The sequence below is a fragment of the Hyalella azteca genome, unplaced genomic scaffold, assembly GCF_000764305.2.
Source record: "Hyalella azteca isolate HAZT.00-mixed unplaced genomic scaffold, Hazt_2.0.2 contig4650, whole genome shotgun sequence".
NCBI classification, from domain to species: domain Eukaryota; kingdom Metazoa; phylum Arthropoda; class Malacostraca; order Amphipoda; family Hyalellidae; genus Hyalella; species Hyalella azteca.
Genome location: NW_025934862.1, coordinates 162,755 through 183,156, shown reverse-complemented (window position 1 = coordinate 183,156; position 20,402 = coordinate 162,755). Strand labels below are relative to the sequence as shown.

Sequence of the window (20,402 nt, the reverse complement as noted above, 5' to 3'; positions counted from 1 at the left end):
CCTTGTTTCATATTGCAAATCGTAACACTGAATTTTTACTGAATAACTTCGAGGCTAACAAAAATTTACAAAAAAATAAACTCCGACGAAAGAAATGTCACTGAAGAACCACGCTCTGCCACCTTTTTTAAATACCACGGAAAATTCTCATTGATGTTTCAGAAAGAGATCGTCGAGCATGAAGCATTTCTGTATTTGCCAGCGTGCGTCAGAATAACATACGCGGAATTCCCGGAAGTGGAAAATTCTAACGCAATTCTTTGAAAACCGTAATACGAGTGTCCGTCTCTTGGGATATTTTATATTTTCACTACAATCTGCACGAGTTCTACAGGCATTAGAACGTGAATAAACTAGAATATATTTCATATTTGTATAACTATAAAAATGTGTCATGGACTAAAGAGTTTGCTGCAGTGAATTAAGGTTTTTCCGTTGTCAGAAAAAAATCTCGCCGACTGTAGCAGCTGCAGCTTATAATAAAGAAACTCAGCAACAAAGATCGCTCACCTTTGTTTTCCTGCGGACTGTATTGAGGTACAGCCCCTCGTGACGCCGCAAGCAGAAACAAAATTTGTACCGACCAAGCAAAAAATTTTTACTGTCGCAGCAATGAACAGAAACTTGTTACTTCTAATAAATCAATAAGAAATGGTTACCGGCGCATTTAAAAATTGTTACCGAAGTAACACAAAAATTTATAGTGACAACGAAATTCAAAATAATTGTTACAGACGAAGTAATGAACAAAGAATTGTTACCAAAACAACTTTTGACAAGTAAAATGGTAACCGGCGCAGTGATACGCGAAAAATATTACCGACGCACCAATTTACAAAAAATTGTTACCGACACAGAAGGAAATAAAAAAAAGTTTCCCACGCTGCAAGAACCGAAAGAACTCACGCAGCTCGACCATCGCATATCCTTGTACTGTGAATAGCAGCGGCGTGCAGTGCCCAGGATGTGACCAGCAGCGCGGGATGAAATGCTGCGCGTGGCAGTCTTTGTGAAGGAGATTGTGCGAGGCAACATTGATTTTATCGCAGGTCTGTGAGAGCAGCGGAGCATGAGGGGCAACGAGGGACCAGACAGAGTAGGCTGGTGCACTTCATTGTAGCATTGATACGAGGGCCGGTGCACTTCATTGTAGCCTTGATACGAGGGCCGGTGCACTTCATTGTAGCATTGATACGAGGGCTGGTGCACTTCATTGTAGCATTGATACGAGGGCCGGTGCACTTCATTGTAGCCTTGATACGAGGGCTGGTGCACTTCATTGTAGCATTGATACGAGGGCTGGTGCACTTCATTGTAGCATTGATACGAGGGCTGGTGCACTTCATTGTAGCATTGATACGAGGGCCGGTGCACTTCATTGTAGCATTGATACGAGGGCCGGTGCATTTCATTGTAGCATAGATACGAGGGCTGGTGTACTTCATTGTAGCATAGATACGAGGGCCGGTGCATTTCATTGTACCGGGTAGCATAAATACGAGGGCCGTTTTTACTATTTATTGTAGCAATAGAACACACATTGTGTGTTCTATTGTAACACAGATAATTATATTATCGTGTCGTTATGGAGCAACAACATTAATATGGCATTATTCCTGAACTAGCAGTGAACGACACGTGAAAACTAATAGGCCCCGGAAACACGTAAGAGTTCACAACTTTTTTTTAGTTCCACGCAGATTCTCCGGTGGAATATAGGGCATATTGATAGCTTTAATTTCCAAGGATGTAATTCGACATTTACGGATACCAACATGAGGGAGTTATTGTAGAGAATAAATGGCCTAAATCAACTGTTGCAGGTTTATTCCATTGTGCTGCATAGACAGAATGAGACTAAAAGCGAGGTCCAAGATAAATGAAATATAATTATTTTATAAATAGAATGATTCTGAACAGCGTTTTAGAACATAGCCTTCCTTAGGCATTAGAATAAGATGATGTATGAATATATAAAAATTTTACTATATGGCATCATTGCGTGTGGCTTTGACGCAACCGTAGCACAGAACGGAGATGAGAAAATGATGCTATATATATAAATGATGCTATATATACCTCGAAGATAATCTCGGTAAACAGAAATGAGTGCGTGGCTGAAACGGCAGACTAACTCGAATGTTTGATATTGAGACAGACTAACACGGGCAGTCTTCAACAGGAGGCAGCAGTTTCACGCGAGGCATAAGCTCAGGCAAAGGGAGGCTGCATGGGTGAAACATTCGTATATTTCCGACCAATACTGAAGAGATGCAGGCGACTTTAGGAGTGAAGTTGCGGTGTTTGGAGAGGAATAATTTCAGATGAGAGGCCTTCTTAAAGGAATGAGTGGCCATTTAGTGGAATTGAAAGAAGAAGTTTCGGGAAAAAGTCCACGAAAAAAGGAAGTATTTGTGCGAGAAAAAATGAGAAAGGGGAGAAAGGTTGAGAAAGTTATGTGCGCAACAGGCATGATTAGCAGTGATGAGGGGGCAAATATCATCAGAAAAATCAGTACTGATGAGTTTTGAGTTCGTAGAAGAAAATAGCTTAACATCAATTACAGTACATCGAGATGTGGCGGTGATGTAAAGCAATGACAGACGCAAAACAGTGAGATTAAAAAAACGATGATGCAAAACAAGGACAGATGAAAAACAAGGGGAGTTGCAAAACAAGAAGAAATGCAACACTGCCGGTGATTCAAATCGAGAAGTGATGCAAGATAATCGGGAAAGCATAACAAATTGCGAAGCAAAACGAGAAGCGATGCAAAACAAGCGGAGGTGCAAAACAAACACAGATGCAAAAACATGGAACACAAAACAAGAGGGAACGCAAGAAGAAAGGAAAAATAGCGCGAGTTTTACCAATGAATGGACGAGGTAATCAAGGTCCGAGTGGTAGCGTCTCACTCCCGAAACACCGTCAGATTTTAATGTCTGAGCAAAAACAGACACAATAAATGATCCAGAAACGTGGCACGTTAGGGATGGCGAGGTTACAAAGCATATATTTCCATCAGAGGGACCTCCCCTCTGAAAATAATTGCGATTATTTTGGAAATAAACAAATTTCCGGAACGGTTGAAATCCTTTCAAGGTTTCCGGGGCGGAGTTTCAACCGAATGAGAATTTTAGGTGGATTTTCGACGGCCGCCGAAAGATCGCCGGAGATTTTAGATAGCGGTCTGCTATCAAGCACTTCAATACGCCACTGAACTCAGGTCGGTGAAAAGAGCACCCTGAAATTCGACTGCAAACTCTGCACTATTTTCAACTTTGCGATCATTTCAGCGTCACGTTAACGAGGGCAAAGCAGCGCTGGATTCAGCGCCAGCTAGACAAAGACTTTCAAAAATGTTTTCAACTTTTTGCATCAATTTTTCGGTTGTTACGGACTGGCTGCCAATACCCGCCTTTGTGAACTTCAACAATAGCGACCGCACTCGAACTCGGTGCGAATTAACCCTACGGCGCTCAAAAGAATTAAGCGTCTCTATGGTATTCCTACCAGAATATTGAGTTGATCAGACTCAAAAGAATTAAACGTCTCTATGGTATTCCTAACAGAATAGTAAGTTGATAACGCTAAAAAAATCAAGTGTTTCTATGCTATTCCGACCAGAACAGCGAGTTGAGCAGGCTCAAAAGAACCAATCGTCCCTATGTTATTCCTACCAGAATAGTGACTTGATCAGGCTCAAAAGAACCAGTCGGTGCAAGCGTCCCTATGCTATACCTACCAGAATAGTGAGTCGATCAGGCTCAAAAGAACCAGTCGGCGCAAGCGTCCCTATGCTATACTTACCAGAATACGAATAGTGAGTTGGACAGATGCAGAAGCGGCCAGCGAACGATAAAGTAAGTAATTTTGTACAGTTGCTACATGATGATACATTAAATTAGGTAGCTTTTTAGTGACACGTGTCATATTTGATTCAAAGCTGATATTAATAACCAGGATCAAAACTGCTGCTTTTCTGTACTTAATTGGTGAACTTAATACCATAGTAAAAGTTATGAATAGTTCGGTAAAAATAATATTATAAAATAATGCTGGCCAATCGACAATTAGCGTCTACTGGATTTATAATTAAAAGGCCAACTCTGAGCTATTCGTTACCACACAATTTTTGTGCTTCCGTCGTGATTAACACAGTTGTTACGATCAGTCCGTTGCATTATACAGATTGCATGAATCGTCCAACACAACACACTGACACCAATAATAATATCTTCAACCAGACAACAAAGACTCCTTCATAGAGCTCAACAGCCGTGCTTGATGCCATTAAGTCATCATGCGTGCACGCCCTAGGTTGCAAGACATTGTACGACAATTGAAAAGTTCACAATATTATATCGTTCGTATGGGCGAAATAGATTATTTATTAAATTTAATACAAGAGATTTTACCCAATACATGACAGCATTTTCCTTTTATTCATGACACTATGGGATCAATGACACTGTAATTCTGTAAAATGATTGGAGTGGCGAACTAATTGGAAGGATGGCCTGTAATTGGAGACGAAGGATTAAATCTCCCAGTAGGCAGAATAATTGTCCAGAATAAATAATGTGACATGCATGAGCAGTGATGGCGAGATATAAAATTTCAACAGTGAGAATTACGCCACAATGTCTAAGTACTTGGCAATTTCACAGCACAAAATTCAACGCTGTGAAAATCGCAAGTAATTTTAACTTGAATTCCACAAACTGAATTCTGATGCAACAGCTGCAGTAAAATCTTCAGACAGCCAACCCAACAATTGTAAATCAGCCATCAAATAAAACTTAAACTATAACCAAGTATTGCACCATATTAATGCTTTCTTAGACATTTCGTGTGTGATCGTTCACGAAGATTTACAACTTTAAAGATTTTGAACCCAACACTAACGATGATAAGTGAGTTGGATCTTCTTAATCTCATGTCTTCCCGGACGTGAGACGCAAAATTAAACTTGAACGCGAGCGGTCACACTTATAGCTTTGAAATGAGAGAGTGCAGTATATGCAATAAATGCAGTAAATGTACTTGTAAATACAGCAAATGTAATAAGTGTACTTATAACTGCAGTAGCAGCGAACTCTTTTACCACAGTGAAATGTTTTTGTTGACAGAATTAAATAGTATCAATAATTTAACTAACGATTTCGTTGTAATTGAAAACTTTACTAATGCTGCCTTCGTAATTGCAATCTAATAATTAATGATGCCTTCGTAATTGCAATATTTTAGTGAACGATGTCGTCGTAATCGCAATCTTTCAATTAACGATATCTTCGTAATTGTTGTCTTTCAATTAACGATGTTGTCGTAATTGCAATTACGATCCGACTCTTACGAGCGTAATAAAAAGGTACCTGAGAAAAATCCATCGAAATATAATTTAACAGAAAGAAGGTGAATGGAAAAATTTCTTCTCGTGCGGTGGCCGAGTGTGCGCAGGTATTGTCGAGAACCACTGATGTTAGTACACGCAACATGACATTATTGGTAACCAACACGACGTCGTAAAAACACACTATACCCAACACATGCAGGTTCTAATTAGCAAAAATGATCTCTTTCAACGATAATGTAAGGCAAGTAACAATACAAGTATTTCAATTCCTTAATAAATTTCAAGCCATTACTTTCAAGGCCGTCGCTCAGAATAATTAAAACCGGAGTCATAAAAGAGCGATGGCGGTTCGCCTCTCCTTCAGGGACATTAAAATTCCGTCCGCGGCAAGATATTGAATTGAACAATGCGAAATATTCAGGAGTACGAAATGAAACCCGGCAGTTTACATGGATTTTATGCAGTTAACCGCTGGCTTGGAACGTCGGGTAATTTCTATTGGATAAATCCTGCATATATGGCTCAGCGGATTAACGGGATTAATCCTCCAGCAGCATGCAACATATACGAGGATATCGTACATCGTAGATGATCGTACATTGCACAGCTGCACTTCACGCACAGACGAAACAACTCACCGCTGAAAAAAAAAACTGAAATCACTCACCGCTTCTCAGAAAATGAGTCCACGTTTGAGTCTTAAAAAAATATTGGTTCATATGAACGGCTGAATTGAGGATAATGATAACGATAGTGAGATTAATGATAATGAGGACGCAATATTTTAAATGAATCAGGCCCCTTAATTCCTAATTAACGTCGGCGCCGCGCTCAGATTTTGTTCAATATAGAGCACTTCAAAATGCCTCGTTGTCCTTCACAAAAGTTTATATCATCCTCTAACGCCAAATTATTCCCAATAGGAAAATCTAGGAAAATCTGGAAGTGATGAGGAGCTAATTTATATTATTAATGATAGCAATTAGCAGCACTAATTAGATGAAAGGCTCTGAAAACTTTAGCGTGGAAATGAATGAAGTGCATGCCACACTCGTATGATTTCCTTATACCAGTTCAGTTAACAAATGTTAAATGAAACTAACAATAACAACAAAAATAACAACACAGTGTGCAACTACACCTTAAAAGGTATTAAGTTTTTGATAAAAAGTGTGTTAAGAGGAATTGATCAGTGATCTATGCATGGTCGAGCGAGGGCCGTAGGCCAACCTCCGATAACGCCCCCATCAATTCGATAAAACATAAGTTATGATTGCAGTGAGATTATGTTCTATGTTTTGTGTAATGACGTAACTGTGTAAAAAAGAAGAAACAGATATGTAAAAAGCGTTAAGCACAAACATAAATCATATTAACATAGGACATAACATTAGACTTAGCATAAGACATAGCATTATTAGACTTAGCATAAGACATGACATTATACATAATATAAAACATAACAATGTCTTCCTTCTGTTTCTCTTTATCTTTCTCGCAGTAGGCAGAAGACTACGCAAGCCTCGCCCAAGCGACAGAAGGCTAAGGCAAGCAGAAGGCTAAGGCAAGAAGAAGGCAAAGGCGAGCAGAAGGCAAAGGTAAGCAGAAGGCTAAGGCGAGCAGAAGGCTAAGGTAAGCAGAAGGCTAAGGCGAGCAGAAGGCTAAGGCGAGCAGAAGGCTAAGGCGAGCAGAAGGCTAAGGCGAGCAGAAGGCTAAGGCAAGCAGAAGGCTAAGGCGAGCAGAAGGCTAAGGCAAGCAGAAGGCTAAGGAGAGCAGAAGGCTATAAGCCAAGCAGAAGGCTAAGGCAAGCAGAAGACTAAGGCAAGCAGAAGGCTAAGGGGAGCAGAAGGCTAAGGAAATTATCAAAGGCGCAGAGAAGTACACAATGTGAGTAGCAAATGCAGCCGCGCAGCAGCAGCAGCCGGTGTGTGTTTACGCCAGTAAATGCCGCGCTGCAATGTGCGCTGCGCATGCGTCACGAACGTGTCGGTGACACACCAACACCCCTGCACCCACAGTGTTGCCTACACCCCTTCACCCACAGTGTTGCAAACACCCCTTCACCCACAGTGTTGTCTACACCCCTGCACCCACAGTGTTGCCAGCCCCATGACACCCAGTGTTGCCTACACCCCTGCACCCACAGTATCCTTATCCTTGGTAGGTATATCTTTCGGACTTCGTAGCCCCAGGCCACGATGGATCGCTTCATTTGGGCCACCTGATGCACGATGCTGTTGCTTGCTTCTCGCCGCTGGTAGTGGTGCAGCGGCGGGCGATTAGGGATTGTGTCCAGGCACACATCCAGTCGTCTCTTGAAGGTCTCCAGGGAGAACTCAACCTTTCTCAGATCTTTTGGTAGGACGTTCAACAGCCTCGGCCCTACCAAGGAAAGAGATCCTTTCCGGGATTAAAATCTGACCGCAGATCTGTTACGTAGTGGAGGAATCCTGCACAGTCTCCTCCTTCTTTCGTTATAATATGTTTCAATCCTGAAGGTCTCGCTTGCGACGTTTGGTGTCATTTCGGATACTATTTTTCGTGTGTGCGGAATGACATACTGTCCGGTGTCAATCTGGCGTCTCATAATATTCATTAAAATTATATTATAAGATATGATCATCCGTAATTGAGACGTAATGACGTGATAGAGATTGACTGAAAATGCTAGACCTTAGTCAGCGTCTGAACAACATCACGTGATAGATCACGCGATAAAGACCTCAGTATTGGGCGGAAGCCGTGATTCTATAAAAGGGCTGGGAACCTTAGTAAGGCCCCGGCAGACAAGCACACACGCCGCGATGCAACTCGTTGTTAGAATTACTCCGACCTAATGGTTGACGTATCCTTAGCATTTGTTTGGGACATAGCCTTTTACCATTAATATAACTCTCTTTTATAACCACCCCGTATCAAGATAAGTTCTCTAGACAGATGATCTCTTACTTATCCCTTATCCCACACGAACTTAGTCAACAAGCCCTTCTGCATCTGGAGGCACATAAACGTGCATCCGGGACAAACCTCTCCGTCTCCTCTGCAGTGAGTACAGACCCAGGCGCTTCAACCTCTCCCAGTAGTTCAACTCTTCCATATCTCTGATCCTGAAAGTGAAGGTTCGCTGGACCTCTTCCAGTTGCCGCACTGCGCCGAGTCTGAACGGGGTTCAAAGCTGGCAGCAGTATTCAAGGACGTATAGCGAAGGCTCTAAACATGTTTAATTCACCTCGGACCCACAGTAGTCTTAATTTTCTTAAGTGCACTCCATTGTCAACTTGGTTTTCTGTACAGTACTTTAGACTAAAAAAATGATTGGGGATGGCTTTTGCCCAATGGAGCCTCGTGACGAAGCTCATCTAACATTGATTCATCACTAGTAAACACCAGGTCTAGAATATTGGGAGTCTGTTTACTTCTATAATGGGTTGGCTTAGTAACGTGCTGGACTAGGAAGGAGTCTCTCACAGACTCCATAAACAAGGATGCTGGGTGATTCTCATCCCTTGGAGAGGATCCCTCTGTACAGTCTAGCTCTGGATAAGCCAAACGAGCACTGAAACTCGCACAAATTTCTCACACCGAAACCAGTGACAAGAACTGATGCCGATATTAAAGTATAAATTATTCTCTCCTGAACATGGATTAAAAACGTATAAAGTCTTCAGTTGATAAATAGTAAGTAACAGCTCTGAAAAGTTACATAAATAAGGAAATAAAAACTGCGAGAGCGACATAAAATTGGCCTTTTATATATCTAATTAGCATTGTTAAGTAGACCCCAGATTGGTGTAAGGGCAGCAATTTAGGTTTTATCATCTGCATCGTAAAATTAGCCCATCCACGTTTATTCACCAGTAATCCTAAATATCACATACCGTACTGGCTTGTCAGTAGCGAAGGAAAGCTATTGCAATGCAGTTTGCTTTCAGCAGCGTAAATTTAGCCGTGTTTAGAAGATGGCGACAAGAAACACTGCAGGGTTGCGATGTTATAATCAAACCACGTCTTGTTTACGAGTGCCTCAGCGCGATGACGTCATACGCTCTGCTTGTGCCAGCCGCTATGTAAACAAACTTTGTGCACCTTGCAGCCGATAGCCTGTGGCAGCGTTATTAAAATAGCGCACTAAACACGCGCTATGCAGTCAAAAATATATTATTGATAAAATAGACATCGCATAGTATTATCAGGAAGACCCCAGGAGTTTATATTTTTGTTAATTTTGGTTTAACATGATATCAGTATTACTAACCGTATGATATTATACCAACATTAACATGCACTATTACATATTTGCCTCGCTGGGCGGGGCTTACACTCAGAGAAATTGTGAGAATTTGTCGCAAAAGTGTTTCACTTCTTGTCCTGTTGTGGGTCACACAACAACCTCAACTAATATTCAGACAACACACAACAACTTGTGTGAGCGTTCGTTTGGTAATACAAACGCGAGCCAATAATTATGTTTGCGATAATAATAATAGATAAATAATACTCGAGTACACGAAGAGAAATGCACGAGGCTTTGTCCAAAAATGGTGCGCTATTTTGTTCTTCTGTAGATCATCCTGACCCAATTAGGCCCGATAGAAGAGCGGATCAGTACTGAAGGTGTGTCAATATTTGGACAATAAGCCCAAAGATATTTCCGAGTATAAACTAGCCTCCCCACAGCACCGCAAGAAGTAAATGACCAAGAATAATGTAATTATTACATTCTTACTCCAATATTATGCTACAGAACCGCTCTCGTTGCCCGATGTAATATGAATTATCCGAACTTAATTTCGAACAAACTCATGGTCTGTTATTGATTTTGGAGAGTGAGCAGTGAAGTCAATGCCTAAGTATATCCATAGTACATGTTTCGGCGTAGCAGTCCCAGGCCACGATTGACCTTAAAAATATTTAGGCACATACTTCGGGAACTTATAATCAGTTTTTTAGAAATTACCTTATCGGATCCAATGAAATGTTGAGCAATATCCTGCTGCTGCTACTTCTTTTCCAAAATATTAAACCGCTACAAACGGAGTTCCCGCTCCAAATAACGCGATCAAACATAAAAGTTACCCACAAAATATCTCCCTCGTTCAGGGGTAAAGTCAAGCCACACAATTTACCGCATGCAAGGGCCAAGTTTGAAGGATCTCACTTCTCACCTCCAGATATTGAATAGGAAAGTCTTAACCTTATGGATCGAGAGTCGAGGCCTGGGTAAATATAAGGGTAAATGTAAGGATATTACTCGTTGATTCTGAGGAAAGATGTAACGTTCTAACCCACGCACTAGAGGGAAAAGGTTAGGTTCTAACCCACTGCACTAGAGATTAAAGCGGTGTTATCAACCCACTGCAACTAGAACCCACGCACTAGAGGGAAAAGGGGAGGTTTTAATCCACTGCACTAGAGGGAAAAGGTTACGTTCTAACCCACTGCACTAGAGAATAAAGCGGTGTTCCCAACCCACTGCAACTAGAACCCACGCACTAGAGGGAAAAGGTTAGGTTCTAACCGACGGCACTAGAGAATAAAGCGGTGTTCCCAACCCACTGCACTAGAGGGTAAAGGGGAGGTTCAGACCACTGCACTAGAGGGAAAAGGTTAGGTTCTAACCCACTGCACTAGAGGGCAAAGGGGAGGTTCAGACCACTGCACTAGAGGGTAAATGTTAGGTTCTAACCCACTGCACTAGAGGTAAAGGTTAGGTTCTAACCCACTGCACTAGAGGGTAAAGGTTAGGTTCTACCCCACTGCACTAAAGGGNAGACCCTTGATAACCTTCATTAGACCCTTGATAACATTCATTAGACCCTTGATAACCTTCATTAGACCCTTGATAACATTCATTAGACCCTTGATAACACTCATTAGACCCTAGATAACCTTCATTAGACCCTTGATAACCTTCATTAGACCCTTGATAACATTCAATAGACCCTTGATAACCTTCATTAGACCCCTGATAACCTTCATTAGACCCTAGATAACCTTCATTAGACCCTAGAAAACCTTCATTAGACCCTTGATAACATTCATTAGACCCTTGATAACATTCATTAGACCCCTGATAACCTTCATTAGACCCCTGATAACCTTCATTAGACCCTAGATAACCTTCATTAATCACTGAGTAATCAAGATAGTTACTGGATTCAGTGACAGAACGCTCATCGTTACATAAACATTTATAAAAACAAAGAACCTTGTAGTTCAGGAATTTTCAGTTCAACGCCATACGCTTTACAATTATTTGACGCATTTCAATAAATATCAGAATTTTATACCCTGTATTCAATGAATAATATAATTTGATGTTGTCGTATTTACAATTATAATTTTTTGTACCTACGAAATAGCTGCGACTGCAAGCCCACTTATTCTGTGATGTATTTAATACAAAATAGCTGCAACTGCAAGCCCACTTATTCCGTTATCTATTTATTGGAGCTGAGTAACTCGCGGTGCTTACGTTGCTCTCTCTGACCTCCTTTTGCAGTAATACCATGTAAAAATTGTGATGATTATAATGATGATGACAATAATGACGAAGATAAGAATGATAATAATATAATAATAGTAATGATGATGACAATAATGACGATGATAATAATGACAGTAATAATGCTAATAAAGCAATACCCTCACCTCCACCAGACTGCAGGGGCTGCGTGACGTGCGTGGGCAGGCCGCACTGGCGGCGCACCTGTGAACAAAACAAACCATTAAATGAAGTAAATAATTAGAACACTTAGGGACTTGGAACTAGCAGAGTATTGAGATAGGTAATATACATGATATTACAGAACAACGATATACATCGATACTTGCATATAATATTATAGAACAACGATATATATTCATACTTACTTAATATTTAAAAAATGACGTAACAAACATTGTTAGAATGAAGGAATCAGAGATTTGCCGAGTACATGTTGAAACATTAAATTTTCTGATATTTTCAAGAATCACTCGGAAACGACAGTGAAGAATATCAATCAGGTTCTGGACGCAGGAGCGCTATAATTGATAAAGAACTAGCGCCGTGAATGCCTTAATATGAATAATTTAAGTAATGACCTATTATTCATACATACAATTGAACCGCGTGCAGTGCATCAAATTAAACAGTTAATTTTATTAAATTAAACATTTAATTTTATTAAATTAGGCGATTATTGATGAAATTAGGCGATTAATTGATTACATTAAGCGATCAATTGAATAAATTAAGCGATTAATTGATTGAATTAAGCGATTAATGGAATAAATTAGAGGTAGGTACATTAAATTAAGCGAAAATGGATTAAATCAAGCGACTAATTGAATTGAATTAGCGCAGTTCTTATTGCTGGTTTGTTCGCGTTTGTCTGGTGCGTACGCGTTTGTCTGGTGCGTACGCGTTTGTCTGGTCGTGTAAAAACTGACCGAATTCTAACACAAAAAGCACATCAAACAATTTAACTTTTTCTTATTTATCCCGTAACTAGATATTTTTTCTTTAATATAAAACCGATCTGGGGAATAAGGAAAACTGCTAAATTTCCACCACTTTTAGAAATTTACAATACCATTACGGATCCGATCAACCCGGTTTTGCAATCGGACCTGAATTTCATACAAAATTCATTGGGTGAATCTGAATGCAAATAATAAAAATTAAACAAAAAAGCTTGCCTAATGTGACGTCTGCGAGTGAACGCTCATCCAAGAGGAGCCCTGTGTGTGATGTTGAGATGCGGTCTGATGTTATACTAAACTAAACTAAATATGAGCCTCAATACTAAATACTAAATAATTATACCATACAAAACTAATTGCACTATACTAAACAAATTGTACTATACTAAACTAAATATATTAAACTAATCTGAAATGTGAGCCTCGATACTAAATAACAATACTATACTAACCTATGTAATTATACTAATTTAAACTATAAATGAGCCTCAATACTACATAATAAATAATTATACTATACTAAACTAATTATACTAAAGTAAACTAAATATGAGCCTCATCTGCTGCATGATGCACGGAATTCAGACCCTTAAGATGCCACCATGGGCATCTCAAAGGCAATATCATTTAGATGCGCCAGCATCAGCCGCATGATGCATGGAATTCAGACATGGTATTCAGATGCATTGTGCGCACTGCGATGAATCTGGTGATTGAAGTTCGATAGACTCGCTCGCTCACATTCATTTCCTGGCCGATCGATTGCCTCGTTTTTTTTTGCGGGAGTTGCGGCAAGATGGTAATTGAATCTTGCCAGACTGAGGCCGTGAATAAAATAGCTCTGAGAGGTATAAAATTGAATGCATTGTCTTTGTACGAATTTCAAGTGACAAAGAAAGTAATTAAAATTTTGTCTGTATTACTTTTTTTATTACAGAAAGAAATTTAATTAATTTTTTAAATAGATGGAAATAATAAAGCTGGGTTATAATTAAGTTGTTGACAAATTTCGAGGCAGGAGATAAAGGCACGCAGGTTCATAGTTCAAGCTATACCAAAACTGGCTAAGAAAAAGAAACTTCACAACGTACTGTGAATCATCAATGTGTTGACAACGGTAGACACGCCACAACGTTTTAACCGAGGGTTCTGCATGTGTGATGAATGTTCATCCGAGGTGAATTTTCGAATGAAAGATATATGTTACGTTTGCAAGCAATGTAATATAATATAAAATAAAGAATAATTCTCGTAGTGCGCAAATAACGAGAGCGAAAATTTCCATTAATTGCAAATATAAACCATGAAATAATTGATAATTTGAGTAAAGTTTTATCAAAATACATACTTATAAATGTCCCGGTATATGTAAATGATACCGACCGGCGACCGCTACGACTGTGATGCGATAAATTATGCGTATCAACAGTATCCCAATTATTTCCGGAAGAATTTTACCTATTTGACCTGAATTCACCTTCTTTGGAGTCTTAAATCGTAGTACGCTATATACACTGCTGCTGGGAATATATATATCTATATAATACAACATGCACTCTTAGTAAGTCTAACAAAATTACTATTATCGCCACGACTGTTGTTGAAAAGTGAGTCATGAAGACTTATTGAAAGTGCATGCATGTGTTCAGTTTTTGGACAACCTGAAATGTGCCTTCTTGACTCACTCATTTCTACTGGTAATGGAAGAAAACATACTAATAATGAATGATTTCACTACAAAGAAAAAATAAATAAATGGAAACTACTTTCTCTTCAATTTTGGAGAATGGGTACGAATTATGAGTACGGGTTTTGAAAAATTATGAAAATATCGTTTATTAATCTCTGAGTAAAAAGATGAGTTATCAACAGTACGGGTTTTAAAAACTATGAAATATCATTTATTATCTCTAATAGAGTAAAAAGATGAGTTATCAACAGTACGGGTTTTAAAAACTATGAAAATATCATTTATTATCTCTAATAGAGTAAAAAGATGAGTTATTAACAGTGCGGGTTTTAAAAACTATGAAGATATCATTTATTATCTCTATTGAATAAAAAAGCGAGTAATCGGTAATCTGACCAAGATTTACAGTAATGAAACACTTTTCAGTTTACGGTCAGGCTGCGGCGACTGACACTTCATTACCCTGTCAAAATTTAGCCGCGGCAGACGGTCTGGTTTCGGTTGTCAGTCTCGGATTAGAGATAATTCAGATGTGAAATGGCCGCATCTCATAATTAGCCGCCCAGTAGGAGCTATTTAGGGTAGTTTCATGGGAAAAAATATAAGGGTCAAATGACACACGAAATCAGCGGCTGGCCAGGCCACCATTGGCTTACCCTGCTCAGTAGCTGGCCTGAGTTCTTATAGCGCTGTCTCTTATACACATCTAGATGTNTCCCCCCATAGAGGGGGGAAGGGAGGGGGCATTTTTTTAACGCATTTTTCAGATTCGGCCGTGTCTGTCCCGAACGTATCAGGTACCGAATACGCGCGCCCCACGATCGCCCCAAGCTCGACGGGTATTTCACAAGATTCTCTTTCGGCGCTTATTTCGCTCCGGCAACCGGAACCTAAAGCGGACATAGAGCTTCTAATTTACACCGCAAAAAGAATTTGGGGCGACCCTGAGCCAGCGGCTGACAGGCATCCAAGTTTTGATAGGGTATACACATTAACAAATCTAGGCAGGCACATCGGCGGCCCTGACTGTCGCCGATAATTACGCCATTATATTTAAGCGTGCATGAGATAATATCGTCTGCGCGGTAGCAACGATGATGGTCATCAGATGATGTCACGTCCAGGCTTGAATGGCAGCTTAATAGGACACTGGATATTGTGTCATCAAGAGCATGGAAATTGAACACTGAAGATCGCGTCATCAAGTCCATGGAAATTGAACACTGAAGATCGTGTCATCAAGTCCACGGAAATTAGACACTGGAGATCGTGTCATCAAGTCCATGGAAATTGAACACTGAAGATCGCGTCATCAAGTCCATGGAAATTGAACACTGAAGATCGTGTCATCAAGACCATGGAAATTGAACACTGAAGATCGTGTCATCAAGTCCATGGAAATTGAACACTGAAGATCGCGTCATCAAGTCCATGGAAATTGAACACTGAAGATCGTGTCATCAAGACCATGGAAATTGAACACTGAAGATCGTGTCATCAAGTCCATGGAAATTGGACACTAGAGATCACGAAATGAAGTCTAGGGAAATTGGATACTCCGTATCGCGTCATCAAGACCAAGGGAATTGGACACTGGAGATCGCGTCATCAAGTCTAGGGGAATTGGACACCTGTGATCGCAATCCACCACCGAGGACAACAGACGCCGCGTCGAACGCTCCACCGCCGAGGACAACAGACGCCGCATCGAACGCTCCACCACCGAGGACAACAGACGCCGCGTCGAACGCTCCACCACCGAGGACAACAGACGCCGCGTCGAACGCTCCACCACCGAGGACAACAGACGCCGCGTCGAACGCTCCACCACCGAGGACAACAGACGCCGCGTCGAACGCTCCACCACCGAGGACAACAGACGCCGCGTCGAACGCTCCACCACCGAGGACAACAGACGCCGCGTCGAACGCTCCACCACCGAGGACAACAGACGCCGCGTCGAACGCTCCACCACCGAGGACAACAGACGCCGCGTCGAACGCTCCACCACCGAGGACAACAGACGCCGCGTCGAACGCTCCACCACCGAGGACAACAGACGCCGCGTCGAACGCTCCACCACCGAGGACAACAGACGCCGCGTCGAACGCTCCACCACCGAGGACAACAGACGCCGCGTCGAACGCTCCACCACCGAGGACAACAGACGCCGCGTCGAACGCTCCACCACCGAGGACAACAGACGCCGCGTCGAACGCTCCACCACCGAGGACAACAGACGCCGCGTCGAACGCTCCACCACCGAGGACAACAGACGCCGCGTCGAACGCTCCACCACCGAGGACAACAGACGCCGCATCGAACGCTCCACCACCGAGGACAACAGACGACGCGTCGAACGCTCCACCACCGAGGACAACAGACGACGCGTCGAACGCTCGAAATCAAAATTTAATTTTACAAGGCGATCGCGACGCTGAAAGGGTAATCAAAATAACTGTATTAACAAATAATGACTGATGGAGCTACCGTCTTAAATATGAAAGGATCACACAACATTTTTGAATTTATTTCAAAATATTAGTAAAACTTCAATGCTGGAAATAAATTTCGTTCCGAGACCACGATAGAATGTAATTTTATGGAAAATATCGAGACTTTGTATGCATGAAGATTTTCAATTATGTAGACTCTAACTTTCAGTGATAAAATTTTCTTACAGGTATTTAATGGCCGCGTGATGCGATATTGGATTCAAGTATTGGATTTGCGAATGATGCGATGAGGATAATTTAATGATCGAGATCCAGTGCAAATGTTCGATAGTGTGAATTCCGTAACGTGAAAATTTCAAATGCCGTTTTTTCATCAAAAATTTCACGTCAAATCATTTCGTGTCCATGGCAAATAAATGGCCATTTAAGAATATAATTTTGAATTGAAAATTGCAAGTAAGATTTTTGTTCACATGTATAGAACTGTAGCGTTTGGGCGACTCGCACCAGTGTACTAACAAACTCACTATACATTGCAGTCTCTAAAATTCGTTACCGTTATTCTCAAACTTCAGATTTCCAGATAAAAATTTGAAAAAAAATTCAGAAACTTCCAAACATATAAGGTTAAAGCCTTTGCAATATCCCCACTCCTTGCTTTCGCAATCCAAGACATTGCAAATCAGCATGGCGATCCCCCGCTCAGCAATCAGACAACATTTTTTTCTTCAGAGGCCATCGCTATCTTTCTGCGATGTCAGCACAGACAGCAGTCGTCTTGACAGCGCTTGGTATTGCTACATCAGCTCTTCACATATCGCTGCATCAGATATTTCAGTTCACTATTTTCCTACTTAATTTATTCTATGCACGCATGGTTCACCGCATGAACAGCCTACTCTCTCGCTTCTTTATGTTAACAGTAAATGCCAATAAATAATACCTCAACTTTTTTAGATCACATCCCACTTTTTATACAAGGTTCATAACCCGCAAACAGAAAGAACGATAATATGCAAGCAAACGAACATCGAACTCCGTCTGCACTGCAGACTGCATTGTTTTTTTTTTTCTACTGCGCTGCCTTCTTCTATTTGCGGCGGAATGAAGCGTAAGCGAAATGTTGCTTAATTGCTGCTCGAGTCTCGGCGGGTAATTAGCAGTCAAGACATGATAAATGATGTTTCAATACACGAGGTTAGCTTACAAACTCAAGGCAATGAAATCTCGGTGATGTTGAGACGCGTTCTTCAGTGCATTGATAAATTAGAAGTTGATAAATTAGATAGATGATGTGCTGAGATCGTTAGCGCTTATGCAGCGTTCATGGCAGTGAGGTCGTAAAAATCATATTGAACTGCCGCTGATGTTTTTTGTCAACAAGCACTGGGTAATAATTCACTACATGAACCTTAAATAAAATCTTGCGCAAATATTAAATTCAATGTTTCACAATTTTCGTAAATTTCTGTATATGATTACAAAACAAAGATATAGCTCGGTTGTGTTCACTCGTCCTTATGATTGCATAAGGCTATTCATCCAATACAGAAGCCGCGTTCACACGCCGTTCACACAAGCAGTTCAGTTTTTATACATGACTTCACACAAATAAAAGAAACACAAACAACACACGTACAAACAAATACAAGGCAAGGTGAAGAGAGGCACGGACACTTCGCATTAACCTTGGCAGTGCGAAGAAATTATCTGCTACTAAAATAGACTACTAAGATACCCTGGTCTACTGAAGTACAGAGAGGAGAAAATCCCTTATTCCTATCGCACAGGTATGAAGAAAATCCTTAATTCCTATCGCACAGGTATGAAAAAAATCCTTAATTCCTATAGTACAGGTATGAAGAAATCCTTAATTCCTATAGTACAGGTAGGAAGAAATCTTTAATTCCTATAGTACAGGTAGTATGAAAACCCGAATTCCTTTAGTACAGGTAGGAAGAAATCCCTAATTCCTATAGTACAGGTAAGAAGAAATCCCTAATTCTTATTGTACGGGTAGGAAGAAATCCTTTACCCATATAATACATGGAGGAAGCAATTCTTAACTCCTGAAATACAGTTGGGACTAAAGCCCTGAATCCTAAAATGCAGATAGGATGACATGTAGAAAGACATTTAACTCCTAAAATACGAGGCCAAATACTTTTTTTTTCTAAGAAAATATCTTTTAACTTCTAAAACGTTAGCTGGTATGAAGTATTTTCACTTCCTAAAATGCACTCAGGCAGATATTTTTCGCTACTGAAATACGAGATTTTTTTCATCTTCTAAGATGCGTGCAAGAAGATATTATTATCTTCTAAAATATGGGCGCGTGTGAATGCATGAAAACATTTTTGTGCGCACGATGACGCCATAGTGTGAACACGGCAATTTCTCGTCAAATATTAGAGCTGCCTTAGCGCCGGCCGACCAAAAGCCGCGCTTTAGCCTCTTAAAAATCGCGTGTGGTGCTCTGCTTGGCACTAAGAATAATGCGTACTTTATTTTTATGTTGCGTCGCGGCGCAAGATGCGGCGGTAGAGATGGACATTAATTAAGAGAAGCAGAGTAATAAAGTCGTGGCGGTTGACACTCAATTCAGTGAGTGCTCTGACACGTGCAAGTAGGTATATGTGAGGCGAGTTTATCTTGAGTAAACGTTCTAGAAATTATGAATAATTTATTGAACAACAGATTTATTATAAGCGTACAGATGATTCAACACGGGACAGATCAATAATAAGCGTTCGGAGAACTTTGCTACAGGGCAGATTGATGTACAAATAATAATGTCAATGTTTAGGCTATTAATGTGAAGTACGTATGACATGACCAAAGTCATGTGTAGTATTATTTTTTTTATTATAAATGCGCCTAATATAAATGTGCATATCTGCCGCCCAAATTTTTTACCGAATAAATAAAGTTATAGGAGGAGAATTGTAGAACTTAACTTTAACAAGGTATTTAGATTCAAGTTTAATTAACGCTAAGTAAAAAGTTCTTTCGAAGTAAATTTTCAACGCTTTTAGGTGAGCAATCGTTCATAGAACTTACACCAGAACGCGTATACAAGCGAGAAATTTTTTAATGCGGTTCATCGAAGAAAGACTTCGTAATATTGTTTGAAAAAATTAGTTAAGATTAAAGAAAAGTGAGCGTTTTCGCGTTGTTATAATAGGTATTAAGTTAATAATAACGTAGGCATCACGTTGAGAAAAAGCAGTGTGTAGAACAGTTGTGCACGTAAGGATATTCTATTTTATTGCCGCATCTTGGACGAACTGCTAGTTTTCTGGAAGACCCTCAATAAATTGAACCGAAACGAAAACCCTGATTGGAGCAATGCTAATTCTTGAGGCATTACTACTTTTGGGAGCAATACTACTTCTTATAGAGCAATACTCCTGGAGCAATACTACTTCTAGGA

The 20,402-nt window shown here is 40.4% G+C and overlaps 1 protein-coding gene across 1 annotated transcript in view; it reads right to left on the bottom strand.

Annotated features, from left to right (window-relative positions):
* The window catches only part of LOC108678244 (glypican-5), a gene marked incomplete in the record, with an annotated part of 127,954 nt that overhangs the window by 46,925 nt on the left and 60,627 nt on the right, over positions 1–20,402 (bottom strand). The window contains 1 exon segment of the mRNA XM_018166612.2: positions 12,008–12,065. Coding sequence (XP_018022101.1) covers positions 12,008–12,065 — 58 coding nt within the window.